At 48.8% G+C, this 20,597-nt stretch overlaps 1 protein-coding gene across 4 annotated transcripts in view; it reads left to right on the top strand.

Annotated features, from left to right (window-relative positions):
- HERC2 (HECT and RLD domain containing E3 ubiquitin protein ligase 2) overlaps positions 1 to 20,597 on the top strand; it is a 1,448,528-nt gene that overhangs the window by 1,015,534 nt on the left and 412,397 nt on the right. For all 4 annotated transcript variants that reach the window (XM_069204283.1, XM_069204284.1, XM_069204285.1 and 1 more), the window contains exon 67: positions 909 to 1,095. In XM_069204283.1, the coding sequence (XP_069060384.1) occupies positions 909 to 1,095 (187 nt within the window). The remainder of the gene's footprint in view (positions 1 to 908; positions 1,096 to 20,597) is intronic.

Raw genomic sequence — 20,597 nt, 5'->3', positions numbered from 1 at the left:
TTGACTTCAACAGTCGTTTTCGGTGCCATTTCACCCCTATGCACCTGTACACCTGTGCTCCCTGGTGTAGGTTATATGGTCTTCTTGGTACCCACAGGTGTGTCACTCTCCAAGCTTCTTTGTGCCAACTGCTTTCCTCAGGGCCCACTGGGAAGGGTCCTGGTTCTATAAAACTCCAACTGCGATGGTCCTGTGTTAGCCAATGGGATACCGAGCTCGATAACAACTCTGCACAAAGGGCGCCTGTGGGATTTCTGGTACTTAACTTGGTGTGGTCCATTCTTGTGTAACAGTTACTGACTGACTATTGTGGTATTACAAGTGCTTTACACTCCTCCTGGGTAAGCTTTAGCTGCTCACAACAGCTACCTCTAGAGAGCTTTTGCTATCTAGACACCTAAACACTATCACTAAAGGTTGCCTGTACTTAGTATAGGGTACCACACCGTAGGTGTACACCCTAAACTGAGTCAGCCTCCTACAGTCTCTACTAGATAAGGTGTTAACTTAGGTAAGTAACTTGTTTTTTAATTGTGCAGGTATTTTAACTGTTTTAAGTTGCATTAACATGACTAATAAAAATGAGGGTTAATTATTTTACACCCAAAAAAAAAATAAGATAGTTAAGTAGCTTACCTCTTGTCCAAACAGCCACTGCAACATGGAGGTTTGATGTACCTATCAATAATTGCTTGTGATCACTTGTGAAATACCAGTTTATTATTTATGGTTAGTAAATTCTTTATCCTTTCTGATGGGGGTCTTTTTCAAACGCAAGTAGAAAAATAAAAAAAAGGAAACCTCAATCAAAGCTAACAGGTTTATTTTTAAAGTATGCATGAAAAGGGCCTATTAATGCTGACTATTATGTTGGTAAATTTCACATTAAACTCTTTTATCATGGCTAGGGATGCAGTAGTTGGAGCCCTGATGCCCGCCAATATGATAGCTCCAGTGGAATGTCCATCCTCGTCCCCCGTACCACCGTCAGATGTTTCTGTTCTGTCAAGTCCTCTTCATGGAGAAGAGGCTGGGACAGCCATGGAGGTAGAAGGCACATTGAGTCCAAGTTCCTGGCATGACAAGAGAGGAGAGGTAAGTTACAATTATGCCCTTTACAGTCATATTGATAATCACGGTTCTCTGCAAGGCACCTCTGGCATCTGGAGAGCCCTATCTGCACACATTGTAAGTCATGTGATATTTTTTAAGCTTATCTGATAGAGGTTTCTAGCTGCAGATTCCTTACCTTTGAATTCTCTCCAGGCATCAGACTGAATCTAGGTGACATAGATCTGCCCTGTGTCCATCGTTGGCGGCATCCACACCAGAAATGGTGCAGCGAGTCCTATATAAGTGCCACCCAGATGCTTTGACATCAGTTATTTTCTTTCTGCAGCAACCACCGCTGATCCTAAAAGAGCTACCCCTCCGTCGTTTATTGACTGGTCTTTTTCCAGCTTTTGTTGAACTCTTTTCAATAATTTTCTCCTGGTGTGTTAAGGTGTTTGGAGAGGGACCATTGTAGGAAGTTGGCTCTGTATATACTATTTCAAAGTAAGAAATAGTGTGCACAGAGTCCAAGGGTTCCCCTTAGAGGTAAGATAGTGGCAAAAGTAGATACTTCTAATGCTCTATTTTGTGGTAGTGTGGTCGAGCAGTAGGCTTATCAGAGGGTAGTGTTAAGCATTTGTTGTACACACACAGGCAATAAATGAGGAACACACACATAAAGACTTATTCCAGGCCAATAGGTTTTTTATATTGAAAAATATATTTTCTTAGTTTATTTTAAGAACCACAGGTTCAAGATTTACAGTTAATACTTTAAATGTAAGGTATTTCACTTAGATACTTTAGGAACTTTGAATGAAAACAATATCATGTACAGTCTTTGTAAAAATGGCAAAAAGCTATTTTCAAAGTGGACACAGTGCAAAAATCAACAGTTCCTGGGGGAGGTAAGTAAAGGTTAGTTTTGGAGGTAAGTAAAACACTTACAAGTCTCAAGTTTGGGGCATAGGCAGCCCACCGTTGGGGGTTCAAGGCAACCCCAAAGTTACCACACCAGCAGCTCAGGGCTGGTCAGGTGCAGAGGCCAAAGACGTGCCCAAAACACATAGGCGCCTATGAGGAACAGGGGTACTCCGGTTCCAGTCTGCCAGCAGGTAAGTACCTGCTTCCCCGGGGGGCAGACCTGTGGGGTTTTGTAGAGCACCGGGGGGACACGAGAAGGCACACAAAGTACACCCTCAGCGGCACAGGGACGGCCGGGTGCAGTGAGCAAAGCAGGCGTCGGATTTTAGATTGAAAACAGTGGAGGGACCCGGGGGTCACTCTAGCGTTGCAGGCAGGCACAGGGGGGGCTTCTCAGGACAGCCACAACCTGGGCCAAGCAGAGGGTCACCTGGGGGTCGCTCTTGCACTGAAGTTTGGTTCCTTCAGGTCCTGGAGGCTGCTGGTGCAGAGTTGGTTCCAGGCGTCGGGTCCCTTGTTACAGGCTGTCGTGGTCAGGGGGAGCCTCTGGATTCTCTCTGCAGGCGTCGCTGTGGGAGTTCAGGGGGGTCGTCTCTTGTTACTCACGGGCTCGCAGTCGCCGGGGAGTCCTACCTGAGGTGTTGGTTTTCTGCAGGTATAGCTGAGGGCGTCGGGTGCAGAGTGTGAAGTCTCACGCTTCCAGCGGGAATCGTGAAGTCTTTGGAAGTTGCTTCTTTGTTGCAAAGAAGTTGCAGGTTTTGAACAGGGCCGCTGTTCATGGGAGTTTCTTGGTCCTGTAGTCCAGGGCGTCTTCTGAGGCTTCAGAGGTCGCTGGTCCCTGTCGGATGCTTCGCTGGAGCAGGTTTTCGAAGCTGGAGACAGGCCGGTAGGGCTGGGGCCCAATCAGTTGTCGTCTTCCTCCTTCTCTGCAGGCTTGTAGGTCAGTAGTCCTTCTTCTTTCTTCAGGTTGCTGGAATCTGCTTTCCTGGGATATGGGGAGCCTCTAAATGCTGAATTTAGGGGTGTGTTTAGGTCTGGGAGGGCAGTAGCCAATGGCTACTGGCCTTGAGGGTGGCTACGCCCTCTTTGTGCCTCCTCCCTGTGGGGAGGGGGGCACATCCCTAATCCTATCGGGGTAATCCTCCAGACTCAAGATAGAGGATTTCTCAAGGCAGGGGCCACCTCAGCTCAGGACACCTTAGGGGCTGTCTTGACTGAGGGGTGACTCCTCCTTGTTTTTCTCATTATCTCCTCCAGCCTTGCTGGCAAAAGTGGGGGCAGTGGCCGGAGGGGCGGGCATCTCCACCAGCTGGGATGCCCTGGGGCGCTGTAACAAAGGGGGTGAGCTTTTGAGGCTCACCGCCAGGTGTTACAGTTCCTGCAGGGGGAGGTGAGAAGCACCTCCACCCAGTACAGGCTTTGTTCCTGGCCACAGAGTGACAAAGGCACTCTCCCCATGTGGCCAGAAACATGTCTGGTGTGTGGCAGGCTGGCAGGAACTGGTCAGCCTACACTAGAAGTCGGTTATGTATTCAGGGGGCATCTCTAAGATGCCCTCTTGGTGTATTTTACAATAAATTGCACACTGGAATCAGTTTTGAGTGAAGGGTCCCTAAAGCTGATAGCAGCCCGGCACACAACATTTCATAGGTCTCGGTTGAGAGGAAGTTCTGTTTGTGAGTCCGAAGTCGTTGTCCCATTCGAAGTCCTTGTGGCAATCAGGTAAGTTGAGACATAAAAAGAAAACCAAGAAGTCAAAACATCATTCAGCTTCTCGTACGTTGGCTAACCTGATGAGGGAGCGTCAACATTCTGGGCCTCGTTCTGCTTAACCTCTCCCTGAGCCAACTCCCTGAATTTCCGGGAGCCAACGTGACCCGTGCCGAAATAAAAAAACTTCTATGAGGCCATGCACCTCATTTTTGGTCAGTCTGACCCTGCTGGAGTGCTTTCGGACTTGCGGGATCAAAGGGGGGCTGCCTTGGGTTCCATGCTGGTGGCTCCGGCCCTGGGGCCAAGGGGCTCCCAGCGATCCAGTCCTGAATCCAGAACGGCGTCGGTCAAACCACCTCAACGTTCCTCAATGCCTATGCTCACCAGCGGCGCCATCTCCATGGTAATCCCTGGCACAGAGCTGGATGTGCATCACCCAACTCTGGCAGGATCTTTGCCTCCTCGTTCAGATCCTGAGCCCTATTTGTCTGGACCAGGCCTTGTGGAAGAATGGGAGGGATTGCTGGATGCTTTAGAATACCAGCCTTACAAAGGACTTGGGTGAAGCCAGAGTACTGGATACATCTTCAACTACTGGCATGCTTTCTCCCACTAGGGTGGCTACAGAGGAGGGAGCTTCGTATGCTATAGTGGTGAGGAGGATGGCTGAGTTCCTGGACCTTCACCTCCCCTCAGTGTCCGTGAAGACTATTCTCTTGACAGAGGAGCTGCAACTGGAAGCTTCCACGACAGAACCCCTGCTCCTGTTCAGTGATGCCATCACTGACATCCTGCTGGGTACCACTCCTGAGAGCTTGGACAGTCCAAGCCTCTACGTCCCAAGGCACATTCCCTACTGCTCCCCCAAATAGTGAATCCAAAATTTTGATTCATTTGGGAAGATGTCTGTTTCTGCCAGCCTTGCATTACAGTCAGTGAACACTGCGTGAGTTTTGGGCTGTTATTCTCACACACTATGGGATACAGTTGCGATTGTGCTGCCACAGGTTCAGGAGGAAGCCTGGGCTGTTCTCTTTCAGGCTGTTGCCGCTGGGAGAGACGCATCAAAGTTCACAATTGGTTGCAGACTTGGCATGATCATTTTGCTAGGCATAGCGGTTTCCACTCCAGTGTCCCTGAGGAGCCACACCTGCCTGAGGATGTCTGGCTTTTCAGGGGATGTCCAGGCTTCTTTTATGAACATGCCCTTTGATGACACCCATCTCTTCAGAGACCAGGCAGGCTTGACCCCTTCAAGGATTCTCGTCGCCCCTCCCCCTGACTGCCTTTTATCCCTTTTGTGGCTATGAAAGGGATTTCTAACTGTGCCAGTTCCCGTCCAGCCACCGTGCTGTGCATTCTGCCCAGCCTCGGCATGGCCAAGCGCAATTAAACCACCGACCTTGTTTGTCAGGTGGCCAGTGGTCTGGTCAGTCTGCTGCGCAACACCCCCGCACTTATGCAGCAGCCTCTAAACCCTCCTAGTCTGCCTTCCTCCCACCCCAGGGACCATTCGGCACAAGATTCACCATCACCTGCGCCACTGGCATTCCATCACTTGTGGCTTTTACAAATAGTCCAAAGGGGCTATTCCCTCCCCTTCGAGACTTTCCCTCCATCCAGTCTACCATCTTACGATCCGATGATTGAGGATCATTTGTCCCTTCTCCATGAGAAAGTTGACTCTTGGCCAAGGGAGATGTAGAGAGGGTTCCAATGCCACAAGCAGGCTGTGCTTGCTATTCCCTCTACTTTCTAGTCCCTATAAAGGACTAGGGCCTTCACCCTATCCTAGACCTTAGATCCCTCGGTCTCTTCCTCTAGTAGGAGAAGTTCAAGATACTTGTGTTGGCTCAAATCTTGTCTGCCCTGGAATCAAGGAGACTGGAGGGTAGTGTTGGACTCGCAGGACGCTTATTTTCACATCCCCATTCTGCCTGCCCACAGACGTTGCTTGCGGTTCACGGTAGGGCACGACCACCTTCAGTTCACAGTACTCCCCTGTGACGTTACCAGCGTCTGTGTGTGTTGGTGGGGAGAAAAAGGCAAAGTCGACATGGCATCCCCCCTCAGGATGCCATGCACACAAAATACTGCCTGTGGCATAGGTAAGTCACCTCTCTAGTAAGCCTTACAGCCATAAGGCAGGGTGCACTATACCACAGGTGAGGGCATAGCTGTATGAGCAATATACCCCTACAGTGTCTAAGTCCATTCTTAGACATTGTAAGTAAAGTTGTGGCCATATTAAGTAAATGGTCTGGGAGTTTGTCAAGACGGAACGCCAAAGTTCCATAATTTCTACACTGAATACTGGGAAGTTTGGTATCAAACTTCTCAGAATAATAAACCCACACTGATGCCAGTGTTGGATTTATTAAAAAAATGCACACAGAGGGCATCTTAGAGATGCCCCCTGTATTTTACCCAATTGTTCAGTGCAGGACTGACTGGTCTGTGCCAGCCTGCTGCTGAGAGATGAGTTTCTGACCCCATGTGGTGAGGGCCTTTGTGCTCGCTGAGGACAGGCACAAAAGCCTGCTCTGGGTGGAGGTGCTTCACACCTCCCCCCCCTTCAGGAACTGTAACACCTAGCAGTGAGCCTCAAAGGCTCAGGCTTCGTGTTACAATGCCCCAGGGCACTCCAGCTAGTGGAGATGCCCGCTCCCTGGACACAGCCCCCACTTTTGGCGGCAAGTCCAGGGGAGATAGAGAAAAACAAGGAGGAGTCACCCACCAGTCAGGACAGTCCCTAAGGTGCCCTGAGCTGAGGTGAACCCTGCCTTTAGAATTCCTCCATCTTGGTTTTGGAGGATTGCCCCAATAGGGATAGGGATGTGCCCACCTCCCCTCAGGGAGGAGGCACTAAGAGGGTGTAGCCCCACTCAAGGACAGTAGCCATTGTCTACTGCCCTCCCAGACCTAAACACACCCCTAAATTCAGTATTTAGGGGCACCCCAGAACCTAGGAAACTAGATTCTTGCAACCTAAGACGAAGAAGGACTGCTGACCTGAAGCCCTGCAGAGAAGACGGAGACACCAACTGCTTTGGCCCCAGCCCTACCGGCCTGTCTCCCCACTTCGAGAAAAACTGCAAAAGCGACGCTCTCCCCAGGGTCCACCGACCTCTGAAGCCTAAGGTTTACTTACCTGCAAAACTAATAAATACTTACCTCCCCCCAGGAACTGTTGAAATTTGCACTAAGTGTCTGGTTTTAAAATAGCTTATTGCCATTTTTGCCAACACTGTACATGCTATTTTGCTGATTCAAAGTTCCTATGATACTTGAGTGAAATACCTTTCATTTAAAGTATTGATTGTAAATCTTGAACCTGTGGTTCTTAAAATAAACTAAGAAAATATATTTTTCTATACAAAAACCTATTGGCCTGGAATTGTCTTTGAGTGTGTGTTCCTCATTTATTGCCTGTGTGTATGTACAACAAATGCTTAACACTACCCTCTGATAAGCCTACTGCTCGACCAAACTACCACAAAATAGAGCATTAGAATTATCTCTTTTTGCCACTATCTTACCTCTAAAGGGAACCCTTGGACTCTGTGCACACTATTTCTTACTTTGAAATAGTATATACAGAGCCAACTTCCTACAATGGTCCCTCTCCAAACACCTTAACACACCAGGAGAAAATTATTGAAAAGAGTTCAACAAAAGCTGGAAAAAGACCAGTCAATAAACGACGGAGGGGTAGCTCTTTTAGGATCAGCGGTGGTTGGTGCAGAAAGAAAATAACTGATGTCAAAGCATCTGGGTGGCACTTATATAGGACTCGCTGCACCATTTCTGGTGTGGATGCCGCCAACGATGGACACGCTATTTCTTACTTTGAAATAGTACATACAGAGCCAACTTCCTACAAATTGGTTCTCAGATCCACCTCTGGGGATGGAATTGCTTAGGTATCTATTCAAAGGTAAGGAATGTGCAGCTAGAAGTCTCTATCAGATAGACAAGTTACTTACCTTCGGTAACGCCTTATCTGGTAGAGATTATGGGGGTCATTTCGACCCTGGCGGCCGGCGGTAAGTTGGCGGTAACACCGCCAACAGGCCGGCGGTGTTCCGCCAGCAATTATGACCGTGGCGGAAAAGCCACGGCCATACCGCCGGCCCCTCCACTTTCCCGCCAGGTTTCCGCCTGGCGGTCATAATCCCCAGGGCAGCGGTGCAAGCACCGCTGCCCTGGGGATTATGAGTCCCCGACCGCGAGCCTGTCCGTGGCGGTACACACCGCCATTGAAAGGCTGGCGGTAAGGGGACTTGGGGTGCCCCTGGGGGCCCCTGCACTGCCCATGCACTTGGCATGGGCAGTGCAGGGGCCCCCAGGAATAGCTCCGTCGCGCATTTCACTGCCCGTCAGCTTTGCCGCCGGCTCTATTACGAGCTGGCAGCAATGTTGATGTGACATTTCCGCTGGGCCAGTGGACGGTAACACTGTTACCGTCCGCTGGCCCAGCGGAAATGTCATAATAGGGAGCCTGGAATACTGCCGGCAATGGCGGTATTCTGTCTCCTGCGGCCTCAGCGGTCTTTTTACAAGACCGCCGAGGTCGTAATGACCCCCTATATCTTTCTTTACCAATGCCAAGTACCTTACATTTAATGTACTTACCTGCAATCTGAATCCTGTGATTCTAAAATAAATTAAGAAAATAATATTTTGCTATATAAAAACATGTTGTCCTGGAGTTAAGTCATTGAGTGTGTGTTCTCATTTATTGCCTGTGTGTGTACAAGAAATGCTTAACACTACCCTCTGATAAGCTTAACTGCTCGACCACACTACCACAAATAGAGCATTAGTATTATCTATTATTGCCTCTGTCAAGCCTCTTGGGGAACCCCTGGACTCTGTGCACACTATCTCTCACTTTGAGATAGTATATACAGAGCCAGCTTCCTACAGCACTTGACTGTCAGTGGTAGCAATGGTGAGAGATCACAGGCTTCTCAGGGAGGTTATAGTGTAAGGATACAATAGGTTCAGAAAGCAAGAACATGTCCAGCTGTGCAATAATGGCATTGTTCCGCGCATTGCTTCTCTTTATGTTACAAGAAGATGCAAGACAGAATAAATCACAAAAATTCCCCAGATACCCAATATAATGGTGCAAGCCTAGTATGCTTCAGGGTGGGCCCTTCTGTGCACTCGTTCCCTCTACCTTTTGCTGATACCCTGATAGAGTCCTTCTGACTTGGGTCAACCAAGTAGAGTCGCATCTGCTTCTCTGGGCATTGAAGGGCCTTGATCAGTCTTTCACTCTCAATATGGCACTTCAGAGTTCTGCTGGCCTTGGATAAGGTCACACAGCAGGCCCACTCAGGCTTTGTGGACATAGGCAGCTCAGCAATATCCTGTAGACAGTGGCTGGATCAGCTGGTTTCTGATGATGACCATCTTCTGGTCTCCGGTGGTGTCTGCAGCAGACTGGTCCTCCTGGTCTCAACTAGCACACTTCCTTTGCTTTAGTGAATCACAGTGGCAGTTGCGCTGGGGCCTCCCTGGGATGCAATGATCTTGCAGTCATTTTCTTCTGGCATGGGCTCTAGTGGTGGCTTAACAGCTGTCAAGTGCTTTGGTGCCTGGCAGCCAGGCAGTGCTTCGGATCACAGTACCTCGAGCCAGCAGCTTTGTTCTTTGTAGTGGCTTAGTCCATTTATCACAACTTGGACCAGTGTCAGACAGCCACTCATGCTGGTTGGCACAGTATCCTGGGGTAGACACTACAGATTTCAGGCTTCTGTGATGGCAGTGACTGCTTGGGCACAGGGCAGCTAGTACCATGGTTGTGCCGGGCGCAATCACAGGCACACAACAGATGCTATTGGCCAACATCAGTCTCCTAGCTTCAGTTGAGGAGACTGACTCAGCACACTTGGCACATGTCACTGCTATGATATAATGATGGGCGACAGCTGAGGCAGCTTGGGCATATCTTGGAAGTGCCACAGTTAAGAGGAGTTCAGGGTCTTGCTCCTAGACTAGAGCACATAGGTCACATGGGTTGTGTGCCTCATGTAGATGGACCTAAGCACCTAGGTCATCCGCTTCTGTCCACACCAACAGTCCTCATCTCCTGCAATCTTGGCTTGCTCCTCCCCTCTTGCTCAGATAGGACTCCTTTGAATTCCAGGATACTGCAAGTATCTCGTCCAGATTTCCTCTGGGAAACTGGCTATCAAGCAGATGCCAGCTCTGATGCATTTCTCTGAGCACTCTTTGATGCAACCACTCCTTGGTCAGAGAGAACTTGAACTGGAACAACCAGTGCCCACTCTTATGTACAGATGGCAAACAGGAAATGTGGATTCTGTCTACACTTTCAGAAAGATTCGGGTCAGTTCTCTTGTGCCTTTCTCAGGTTGTCTTCCAAGCTCAGCCTTTTGTTTTTGAGTAGTGCTCTTTACAGTAGGGTAACCGCCACACTGGAGCACCCAGAGCAGAGGCACAAAGACTGTCACCTGTCACATCTGACAGGTGATCAGGTAGAAGCAAAGGTCTGCTCGCCCTCTAAAATACCCTTCACACCATAACAAAAATAACTCCAGTCCCGGTCTTCACACCGGTCATCCAACAAATTGTAGTTTCAGCAAGAATCAGTAGCTTTCTGTATCTGAGAGGACCTATTGAATTTCTAAAAGGAAGTCATTCTCCTTGCTCCCTAATTCAGTGTCTGGTTTTCCTCTCTCCACTCTCAGGATTGCCAGCAATATACTTTCACTGTCTGGCAAGGCAACCTCCCTTCCATCCTGTGCATGTGAACAGGCTAGAGGCATCCAAAATGGAACTCACTGACCCATGTCACTCTGGTTCTTTCTGAGACGTATGCCGTGTGTAACATTCTTCTCACAGACACACATTAATCCAAGCACTCAGGAAAGTTTATGCTAGGCTTCCAAGTTCACTGTTAACAGCTGAAATTCCTGCAAATAGTCAAATAGGCTCCCACTCATATGAGAAGGTCAAAAGACCTGGTCACATTACGATCACTACCAGTGCTGCTACCACGGTGTTGCATGTGTGAACCCATGGCAGAGGTAATAGTAATCTGTCACTATGCTTCACTTGGTGTGCCCCTCTAGGTCTAGGACAGGTACAGGACCAGTCATAGGTCAAAGGCAGGCCTAGGCCTTCATAAGGATGCTGGGACGCATAAGACTGGGGCGAAAAAATTGAGAAACCTAGATACAGGGTGTATATATAGCAGGGGACTCACTTGTACACTTTGCAGGGGGCATTCCCACCTCAGCAGAGAAAATTCACATGATCCTTGCTTTTATATGCCTCACTTTATGCCTCTGCAAAAAGAACAAGTGATGGATGGAATGCTGAACAATGTCAAACATTCACCCCCAGTACAGAGATCTGGGCCTAAATCCATCATTTTGTTGCTACTCATACCATTTCACTTTGGACCCAACCATATGTAATTAAATCTTGAATCTGCTCCCCATGGGAACAGTCCAGCCTGAACTGCCAAGCCGTGTCCTCCCTGGACTGGAAATAAGCATCCTGGGACCGGTTTCAGGGTATCACTGTTCATCAGCCAGGCTAGCTTGACTCCAGTGGCATGGGAAGCAAGGGACCTACGTCTAGGCATACCCCTCTCACTTAGAACGACAAATGCAAAAAGAACAAGTGATGAATGGAATGCTGAACAATGTCAAACATTCACGCCCAGTACAGAGATCTGGGCCTAAATCCATTGTTCGGGCTGGACAGTTCCCATGGGGAACAGGTCAAGACTTATTTGCATATGGCTGGGTCCAAACTGGGGTTGCAGGGTGAGCAAAAGGATTGATGGATTAAACTCAGATCTGTGTCTGGGGTGAATGTTGGATTGGTTCTGCGTTCCGTCCATCATTTGGGTTCCTTTGCTTTTGTTGCCCTAAGTGCACCGGGTAAGCCCAGACGTGGGTCCCGGGCTCACTATGCCACTGGATTCAAGCTAACCCGGCTGATGAAGGGTGATACCCTGAAACTGGTCCCAGGATGCATGTTTTGGGTCCAGGGAGGACCTGACCTGGCAGTTCGGGATGGACTGTTCCCATGAGGAACAGGGTCAAGATTGATTTGCATATGGTTGGGTCCAAACTGGGGTGGCATGGTGATTAAACCCAGATCTGTGACTGGGGTGAATGTTTGATTGGTTCTGCATTCCGTCCATCATTTGTGCTTGTTCACTTTATGCCTCTATGACTGGATTCCACCTGGAGCTGTCTTAAAATGATGTGGCTGCTTCATAGAACATCCTTTTGGCTGAACTCTAATTTAAAATTCTAGATAGGCTGCTTAATGAGCAACACTTGTTTGGCGAGCATATAGATGTTTCACTGTTTTTGAATGAATGTCCCCTGCATGGTGTACAGTTGTTTTCCACAGACTGTGTGTGTCTTGTATCCTGTTCATTTTTTTAAAAATTTGGCCGTAGTATCATGCTAACCTAGCATGTGCACTGAGGCCTAATCCTTACTTGTTTGAGGCTCTGGACTTGTCCTGTAACCTAGACAGTTGCACCAAGTGTGTCCTCAATTGACAGACAGTGGACTACTTTCAATGATATAACACATAGAGCGGTGGTAGTAACATATTGTTTTTTTTTTTTTAACCCATAGTCTTGCCCAGACCTTTTTATCTGTGTCATTAACGTGGAGGCCTACTGGACTATTTGTGTTCAGTTCCACTTTCATACGCTTTTCCATCTCCAACTCCAACACAAACATTCCAACTGTATATTGCATCTGATAGAGACTTCTTGCTGCAGATTCCTTACCTTTTGAATTTCCCCCAGGCGTCAGCTTGATTCGTAGAATTGTCTGAGCAGTACTCCTGCATGCCGTTAGGTGGCATCGATACGGCTCCGCATCCGTCGTCATCTATGCCGGAAATGACGTCACGGCTCCTATATAGGTTGCGCACTGACGTCAATTTGTTTCTTTCCACGCCAGCTAGTGCCAATCTGAAGAGAGCTACCCCTCAGTCACTTTTTGGCTGGCCTTTTTTCAACTTTTGTCGAAGATATTTTTAAGTTTTCAACTCCTGGTGCATTGAGGATGTCATTGAGGAAGGGTAAATTTAAGCCCTGCCGGTCGTGTCATCGGTAATGTCAGTGACTGATCCGCACCTCTTGTGTCTTTGGTACCTGGAGCACAATCACGACCCAAAATCGTGCTTTGAGTATTCCATCTGAAGGCTTTGAGGAAGTGGTCCCTGAAGCTAATGGCAGCCCGATGCTCGACTCCGCGCAAGTTAGGGTCCCAGTCAAGACGAAGGGAGCGGTTGCAGAGTCCTCCATCGTCGTTGTCCCTCTTTAAGTCCTCAGGACAATTGGGTAAGTCAAGACACAAGAAGTCCAAGCATTCTTTGACTTCGCCTTGTCTGTCGGCTACTCTAGGCTGGATTCTGAGGAACCTGTGCCTGGGCCAACTCTGTGCCTCGCTGAGTTTGCAGAAGTCGGTGCAATCCCTGGCCTTCTACGTGAATTTTATGAGGCCATGAGCCTCATTTTTGATCTGCCAGAGTCTGCTGGAGTGCCTTCAGGTTCCGCAGAGTCAGAATGGGCCCCTACAGGTTCCACACCGGCGTCTTCGGCCTCGGAGCCAGGGAACACCCATGGATCCCATTCCATATCCAGAATGGTGTTCATCGTACCATCTTGTCCTTCACGCGGGTGGCTCCAATCCCCATTCTCATTGCCGACTCCGACATGGAGCTGGATGGGTGTTGTCTGATGCCAGCAGGAGCCTTGCTTCTTCTGTCAGATCCTGAGCCCCTTTCTTATGGGCGAGGATATAGGGAGGAATGCTATGAGTCACTGGACCCTTCAGAATACCTGCTCCAAGACCCTGTGGACTGGCGCGCAGACTTAGGTGAGGCCAGCAGACTTTATACTTCCCCAGATAATGGCATGCTTTTTCCTCCTACAACTATGGAGGATGGTGCCTCCTACTTAATGGTGGTGAGTAGAGCAGCTGAGGTCCTGTACCTTGAGTTACCTTCAGTGGCATGCCGTTTGGGAGGTTATTCCCACCCCTTGTGGGATACCGTTGTGAAAGTGCTGCCACAGGACCCAGAGGATGTTAGACTGTACTCTCCCAGGCAGTTGCCGATAGAAGAGACACAGCAAAGTTCACTGTGTTTTATGGACTGCACACAACCAACTCACTGGGCAGAGCGCTTTTGTCGACAATACCTCTGAGGCGCCATGCCTGGTTGAGGACATCCAGCTTTTCAGGGGATGTCAAGGCTACTTTTAAGGACATGCACCCATCTCTTCGGAGACAAGGCAGACTATGCACTTGAGTGCTTCAAGGATTCTTATGCTACATCCTGGTCCTTGGGCCTCGCGGCACCCCCTCCCAAAGCAGCACCCTCTAAACCTTCCTAGTCTGACTCCCCCCAAGGGACAGTAGGAGGAAGGATTCTCTATGACCTGCTCTGCTGGCAATCCATCATATCAGACAGGTCGGTATTGCAGATTGTCCGAATGGGCTATTCCCTCCCGTTCGAGACTACCCCTCCATCCATGCCACCATCATACGGTCAGATCACGGAGATCACTTGTCCCTTCTCTGTGAGGCAGTTACGGCTCTGTTGTCCAAAGGAGCCATTGAGAGGGTTCCTGCGCCAGAAGTAGGTCGTGGTTGCTACTCCCGCTACTTTCTGGTGCCCAAAAAGGACAAGGGCCTCTGCCCTATTGTAGACCTTCGATCCCTCAATCTCTTCCTTAAGAAGGAGAAGTTCAGAATGCTCACTCCGGCTTTATCTGGCCTGGACCCAGGAGACGAGATGGGAGTGTTGGATTTGCAGGAAGCCTATTTGTATATTCTTTTCCTGCCTGCCCACAGACATTACTTGCAGGTTCATGACAGGCCACTGTAGGAAGCTGGCTGTCTATATGGTGCACTAAAAAGAAGTCCACTGTGCAGAGAGTCCAGTGGATCCCAAGTTGGTTTGCAGAGGCAAAAGTAGATAGGACTAATGATCTATTCTGTGGTAGTGAGGGCAAGCAGTTAGGCTTATCAGAGGGTCCATTAGTCCATAAATGAGAGACACATTCAAAGAATAATTCGGAGACCAATTTTGAAAAATTTTCTTATACCTTAAACCCAAGAACTTTGTAACAAGGTAAGTAAGTTTTCAAGCATAAATACTTCTTAGCTTAAAAAATCAACACTTATTGCAATTTCAGAGTTCTTCAATGTTAACCGATGGAGGAAAACAATGTTCAGCAAACAGACAGTTAACAACGACTTACAAGGCCAAACTTAGAGAGTTAAGGTAACTACTGGGCACTGATCAGAACCACACCAGCAGGTCACTCCGGGCAGCACTGGGGCGGCCAAATGCAGAAATTTGCAGTAAAGCATTGGGTGCCCAATGGTTTCCATTGGGGATTGGGCCTCATGGAAACAAGCTGCAGGCTCTGCCAAGTAGGCCAGTCAAGGACAACAAACAGGTAGGCTGTAGAGGGTGGATGCTCAGGGACGTAGGTGCACCTTTGGTCCTTTTCTTCAGGGTCCAGGGCGACAGATGCAGTGATGCCCTTAGGCGTCGGGTTTTTTGTCCTGGAGCACTTGCGATCAGGGGATCATGTGTGTTGAGGCTGCAGGCATCGTTGGGGAATCCAGCGGGGGGGGGGGACTCAAGTTGGACTCAAGCTCAGAGGAGCAGGGGGACGTCGTTGACACTTGTGACCCTCCTCAGATTGTGTCAGGGGTAATGGGTGCAGTGGTGGTTGGAGGTGTCGGGTTTTCTGTCACCACAAGGCTGCAGTAGAGGCGGGCCTGTGTGCAAAGGCTACAGGCAACTTGAGAGGACTCCAAGAGGGGTGAAACCTGAGTGGTCTTGGATTCTAGACCGCTGGGAAAATTGGTTGGCTTCACCTCGGGTCTGGTGCTGAGGTCACTTCAGGTGTCGGGTCTTTGCTGTTCCATTGGCTGCAGAGTCCTTTCTTGAAACTTTGTTGCAGAGCAGTTCGGCTGCTCTCTGAAGTATGAGTCTTTGTAGAAGGCAGGCAGTTGTCCTGGGTTTATTGGAGGCTCAGCTGCATGACGAGTCGTCTTTTTGGGAAGAGACTGCTGAGGACAGCAGGCAGGCTGGTGGGGCTATTACCGAGTCAGCTGCTTCTTCTTTCCCTCTTCTGCAGGTGCGACTCCTCTGTGTCCTTATCTGCGTAGGTAGTCAGGATCTGAGTTTTAGGTTTCAGGAAGGCCATCTAAATACTCAACTTAGGGGCATTACAGGGAAGTGCGGGTGGTAGCTAATGGGCTGACCACCTTTAGGGGCACTACACCCTTTCTATGACCACTTCCGCTGGGAAGTGGGTGTAACCCTAACTCTAGTGGCCTAATTCCTTTCAAGCAAGATGGAGGAATTTAAAAAGCTGTGTCCAATTCAGCTTGTCTACCTTGAGGGTGGGACTGGCATGAAGTAGGCACACCACCTAATCTGCCCAATTTTTCTTCCTGTGCTACCACCAAAAGTTGAGTGAGGACGGGGGGGGCATTAATCTCCGCCATCTGGAGAGACCTGGGATGCATTACAAAGGCGGCTGTGCCTTAGAAGTTTCCTGTCCTGGAATGTCCATCCTGCCTGGGAGAGGTGCTAACACCCCCACCCAGTGCAGTCTTTTGTCTCTAACCCTCAAGAGCGTTGGCTCTCACCTTTTGGGGGTGGGTTAGAAATGTGTCTAATGTGGCTAAGCTGATCAGGACCAGTCAGTGAACACACTAGTAGCTGGTAGGTTTTTCAGGGGGCACCTCTGAGGTACTGTCTGGGTGCAGGTATTGGTGAATCCAACACTGACATTAGTGTGAGTTTAACAATACCGGATGTTTGATACCAAACATCCCTGTATTCAGAGAAGCCATCATTTATCTGGGAAACCCTCAGTGACCAGTGTCCAACACATGTATTTAAAATGGCTTAACTTGTCATTCACTATGTCTGATAATCGACAAAGACATAGCAGGGGCATATGTGCTCGTGCAGATGTGCTCTTACATGTAAAATAATGCACCCTGCCTTAGGGCTGTAAGGCCTCCTAAAGGGGTGACCTAAATGTGAAAACACAACATGGCACACATCCTGTGTGCCATGTCCCCTAAACATGGCATGCAATATATTTGTCTGCACCAAGACAAGCAGTCTGCAATGGCAGCCTGTCATGTGCTTGATGAGGGGTCGTTTAAGGTGGCACAATTTGTGTTGCAGCCCTTAGGTACCCCTTTAGTACCCCAGGCCCTAGGTATCAGGGGCATCATTTACTAGGGACTTACAGTGAGTGCTAAAAGTTTTGCCTTTTGGGGAAAAACAACTGTGCAGTTTTGGGGAAAGAGATCTGGCACCTGGTTAGCAGGAACCCAGTGAACTTTCACTCAAAATTACACCAGAAACCAGGCAAAAAGTGTGTGGTGGGGGTGGGGTGACCATGTCAAAAGAGGCTCTTTCCTACAGCCAGGAGCACTCTCAGTTCACCATTCCTCTTTGGCCTTACCTGCACCCTTTGGGTGCTCACCTAGGTGATGGCGGTGGTCGCAGCTCATCTGCACAGATCAGGGATTTCTGTCTTCCTCTGTCTCAATGACTGGCTGTTGAAGGTGGGTCCGCTCCAGACTGTTGTCACCCACCTCCATACAATGGCCCACACCCTCATTCGCTGGAGTTCACTGTAAACATGCCAAAGTCACATCTGACTTCCTCTCAGACACTCCTTTTCATCAGGAATGTTCTGGACACTGAATTCTCTCGATCCGCGAGCCCAGGATATTCAGGCTATGATACCAATCTTTCAGCCTCTATCCTGGATTTCGATGAGTCACTGAGGCTTCTGGCCCTCATGGCCTCCTGCTGCCTGCTGGTGACACATGCCAGATGGCATATGCGGGCTCTGCAGTGGGACCTAAAGTTCCAGTGGGTGCAGCAGGTCCAGATCTCAGAGGGAACTGTGCAGGATCTGCAGTGGTGGTTAACAAAGCGAGATTGGGTCTGAGGCAGATCCCTCTCCCTTCCCCAAACAGATCTGACAGTAGTGACAGATGCGTCACTCCTGGGATGGGGCTGCCATCTAGGAGAGGTGTGGAGATCAGAGTCATCTGGGCTTGGGCTGACTCCACATCAACCTGTTGGAGCTCTGTGCGATCTGGCTAGCATTGAAGGCATTTCTTCCTTCTGTCAAGGGGAAGATGGTGCAGGTGGACAACACCACCGCCAGGTAGTAGTGCAACAAGCAGGGCAGGTTGGGGTTGAGGGCCCTTTGTCAAGAGGCTCTGCGCCTCAGGATTTGGCTAGAACAGCAGGGCATATCCCTGGTGGTTCAACATCTGGTGGGATCTCTGAACGCAAGGGCAGACAAACTCAACCAAGAATGTCTACCAGATCATGAATGGCATCTTCAATCCGGAGGTGGTGCAAGGTCTCTTTCAGCAGTGGGGATAGCCTTGGTTAGATCTGTTTGCCTCCGCAGAGAATGTGCATTGTCACCAGTTTTGCACATAGGAGTTTCCAAGGCAGCAATTGCTCTGAGACACTTCATTTTGAGTGGAGCTCAGGCCTCTCTTACACCTTTCCGCCTATACCATTCTACCCAGAGTACTCATGAAGATCAAGAACAACTGGGCCCTAATATTCCTTGTGGCTCCGGACTGGGCACGGAGAGTCTGGTATCCCAAGGTGCTGAGCAGTTCCATTGATCCTCCGATCAGGCTGCCCCTCCGGGGGAGTATCTTTTGTCACAGCAGCTGCACCCTAACCTGTCCATCCTCCGCCTTCTTGTATGGCACTTGACAGCCTTTGACCTTCCCTCCCGCAATCTGTAACGTTACCTTGGTAGCCCGGCGTCCCTCCATCAAAACGGTATACACCTATCATTGAAAGAAATTTGTGTCATGGTTCACAGACACGTCTGTTGACCCCCTTTCTGCCCCTCTCTCTGAGGTTCTGTTGTTTATTCTTTCTTTGGCCCAGCAGGGCTCTGCTATGGGCACTCTCAAAGGTTATTTGTCTGCAATTTCTGTTTTTTTTTAGGTTGCCTGATCAACTTTATTTAAGTACCCTATTCTACATAGGTTCCTTAAGAGTCCTTCACATGCTTCCTCCATTCCCATTCATTATGCCCCAATGGGATTTAAATCTGTTTTTGACATTTCCTATGTGTGCTCCTTTCGAGCTTTTCCACGATTGTCCTCTCAGGATTCTTACTTTGAAAACAGCCTTCCTTGGGGCCATTTTATCTGCCCATGGTTGTCATCTAAGCTGCCCTACTTTATATCTGTCCTGACAAAGTTTTGCTTTGCACTTAGGCTTCTTTTCTACGGAAAAGGGGTATGCCTTTTCATGTAACCCAATCCATCACCTTGCCTACTTTTTACGCACCACCACATCCATCTAAGGAAGATGAGAGAATCCACCGTCTGGACCCAAAGAGATCGCTGGAGTTCTACCTTGATCATGAGGAAGATTTCTGGTTGAATGATCAACTCTTTGTCGGTTATATGGGTGCAAAGAAAGGTTGGGCAGTGCAGAAGTGGACTATCTCCAGATGAGTCGTACTCTGCATTAAGCTCTGCTATGCACTGGTCAAAAAGAAACCCCCTGAGTGCTTGCATGCTCATTCCGCTCGAGCTACAGCTACGACCATTGCGTTAGCACATGCAGTTCCAGCCATTGATATCTGACAGGCGGCAAGGTGGGCATACTTTCACACATTCATCAAACACTACTGCCTGGACAGTCAATTCTGCAGGGATGGGTACTTTTCCTGTTCGGTCCTGCAGGACTTTAAAGTATGATTTTGGTTTGCAGACCCACCTCTAGGGATGGTTTTGCTTGGGTATCTATTCAAAAGATAAGGAGTCTGTAACTAAAAGTCTCTATCATGTGAGCAAGTTACTTCCCTTCGGTAACGCGTTATCTAATACATACATATTCTAGCTGCAGATTCCTTACTGACCCTCCAATCCTCCCTGCTCTGCAAACTGGGGACAGTAAATCCCTTTTCAGGGCCTTAGTTTTGACACACCAGTAGTCCGTGTTCTTCATGGCTCTGCGCTTCTGGCGTCAAAAGTCGTGAAAAGAAACTGACATCAGCACACCAAGGTGGCGCCTCTATAGGACCCTAGAGCGGATGATTTTGATGGTGGGCGCAGAGCCGATCAACGCCACCTAACGACGCGCAGGGTACTGCTGAGATAATTTTACGGATCAAGCAGACGCCAGGGGTAAATTCAAAAGGTAAAGAATCTGCAACTAGAATATGTCTTTACCAGATATGGCAATAACGAAGGTAGGTAACTTGTTTGCTTGCTTGCTTGTGTGTGTGTGTGTGTGTGTGTGTGTGTGTATACCTTCCGTTGTACATGTGTGGTATGTGTGAGTGAGCTGGAGTAATAGAAGGCTGTGGAACCATTTTGGGAATGCTAGTCTTTTGCACAAGGTGCAGTTGAGGTTGTCTTTCCTGACAATGGAAAAGTATTCCTGAAGCGAGAGGGAGGAAATCTTGGCACTGAGAAAAAGAAGAGTGAGGATAATGCTCCTTTAGACATTTTCATTAGACCACACCTTGGCAAAGAGTTGCTGATTAGTCTTCTTGAACACTGCCATTTGGGGATGATAGAGCTGAACAGTGGGATTGCAGATTGTTGTGCAGAGTAAAAGGGACATTTTAGGTGAGACCCAGAATTGTAATCACACATTCAGTGTGCCTCTGTTGTAATCCTTCAGGCTAGAGACTACACTGCTATGAGAAGCATCATGCCACATAAAGGCTGTGTGTGGAGAGAAGCCTGGAAAGAATATTTGAAAGGAGAAACACTCCAAACCAGTTCTGAAGGTGCAGACATTGTATTCACAACTCGTCTCTGATTTTGCTGTATAAAAGTAGG

The sequence above is a fragment of the Pleurodeles waltl genome, chromosome 8 (genome assembly GCF_031143425.1).
Source record: "Pleurodeles waltl isolate 20211129_DDA chromosome 8, aPleWal1.hap1.20221129, whole genome shotgun sequence".
NCBI classification, from domain to species: domain Eukaryota; kingdom Metazoa; phylum Chordata; class Amphibia; order Caudata; family Salamandridae; genus Pleurodeles; species Pleurodeles waltl.
This window is presented reverse-complemented; position numbering and strand designations above follow the sequence as displayed.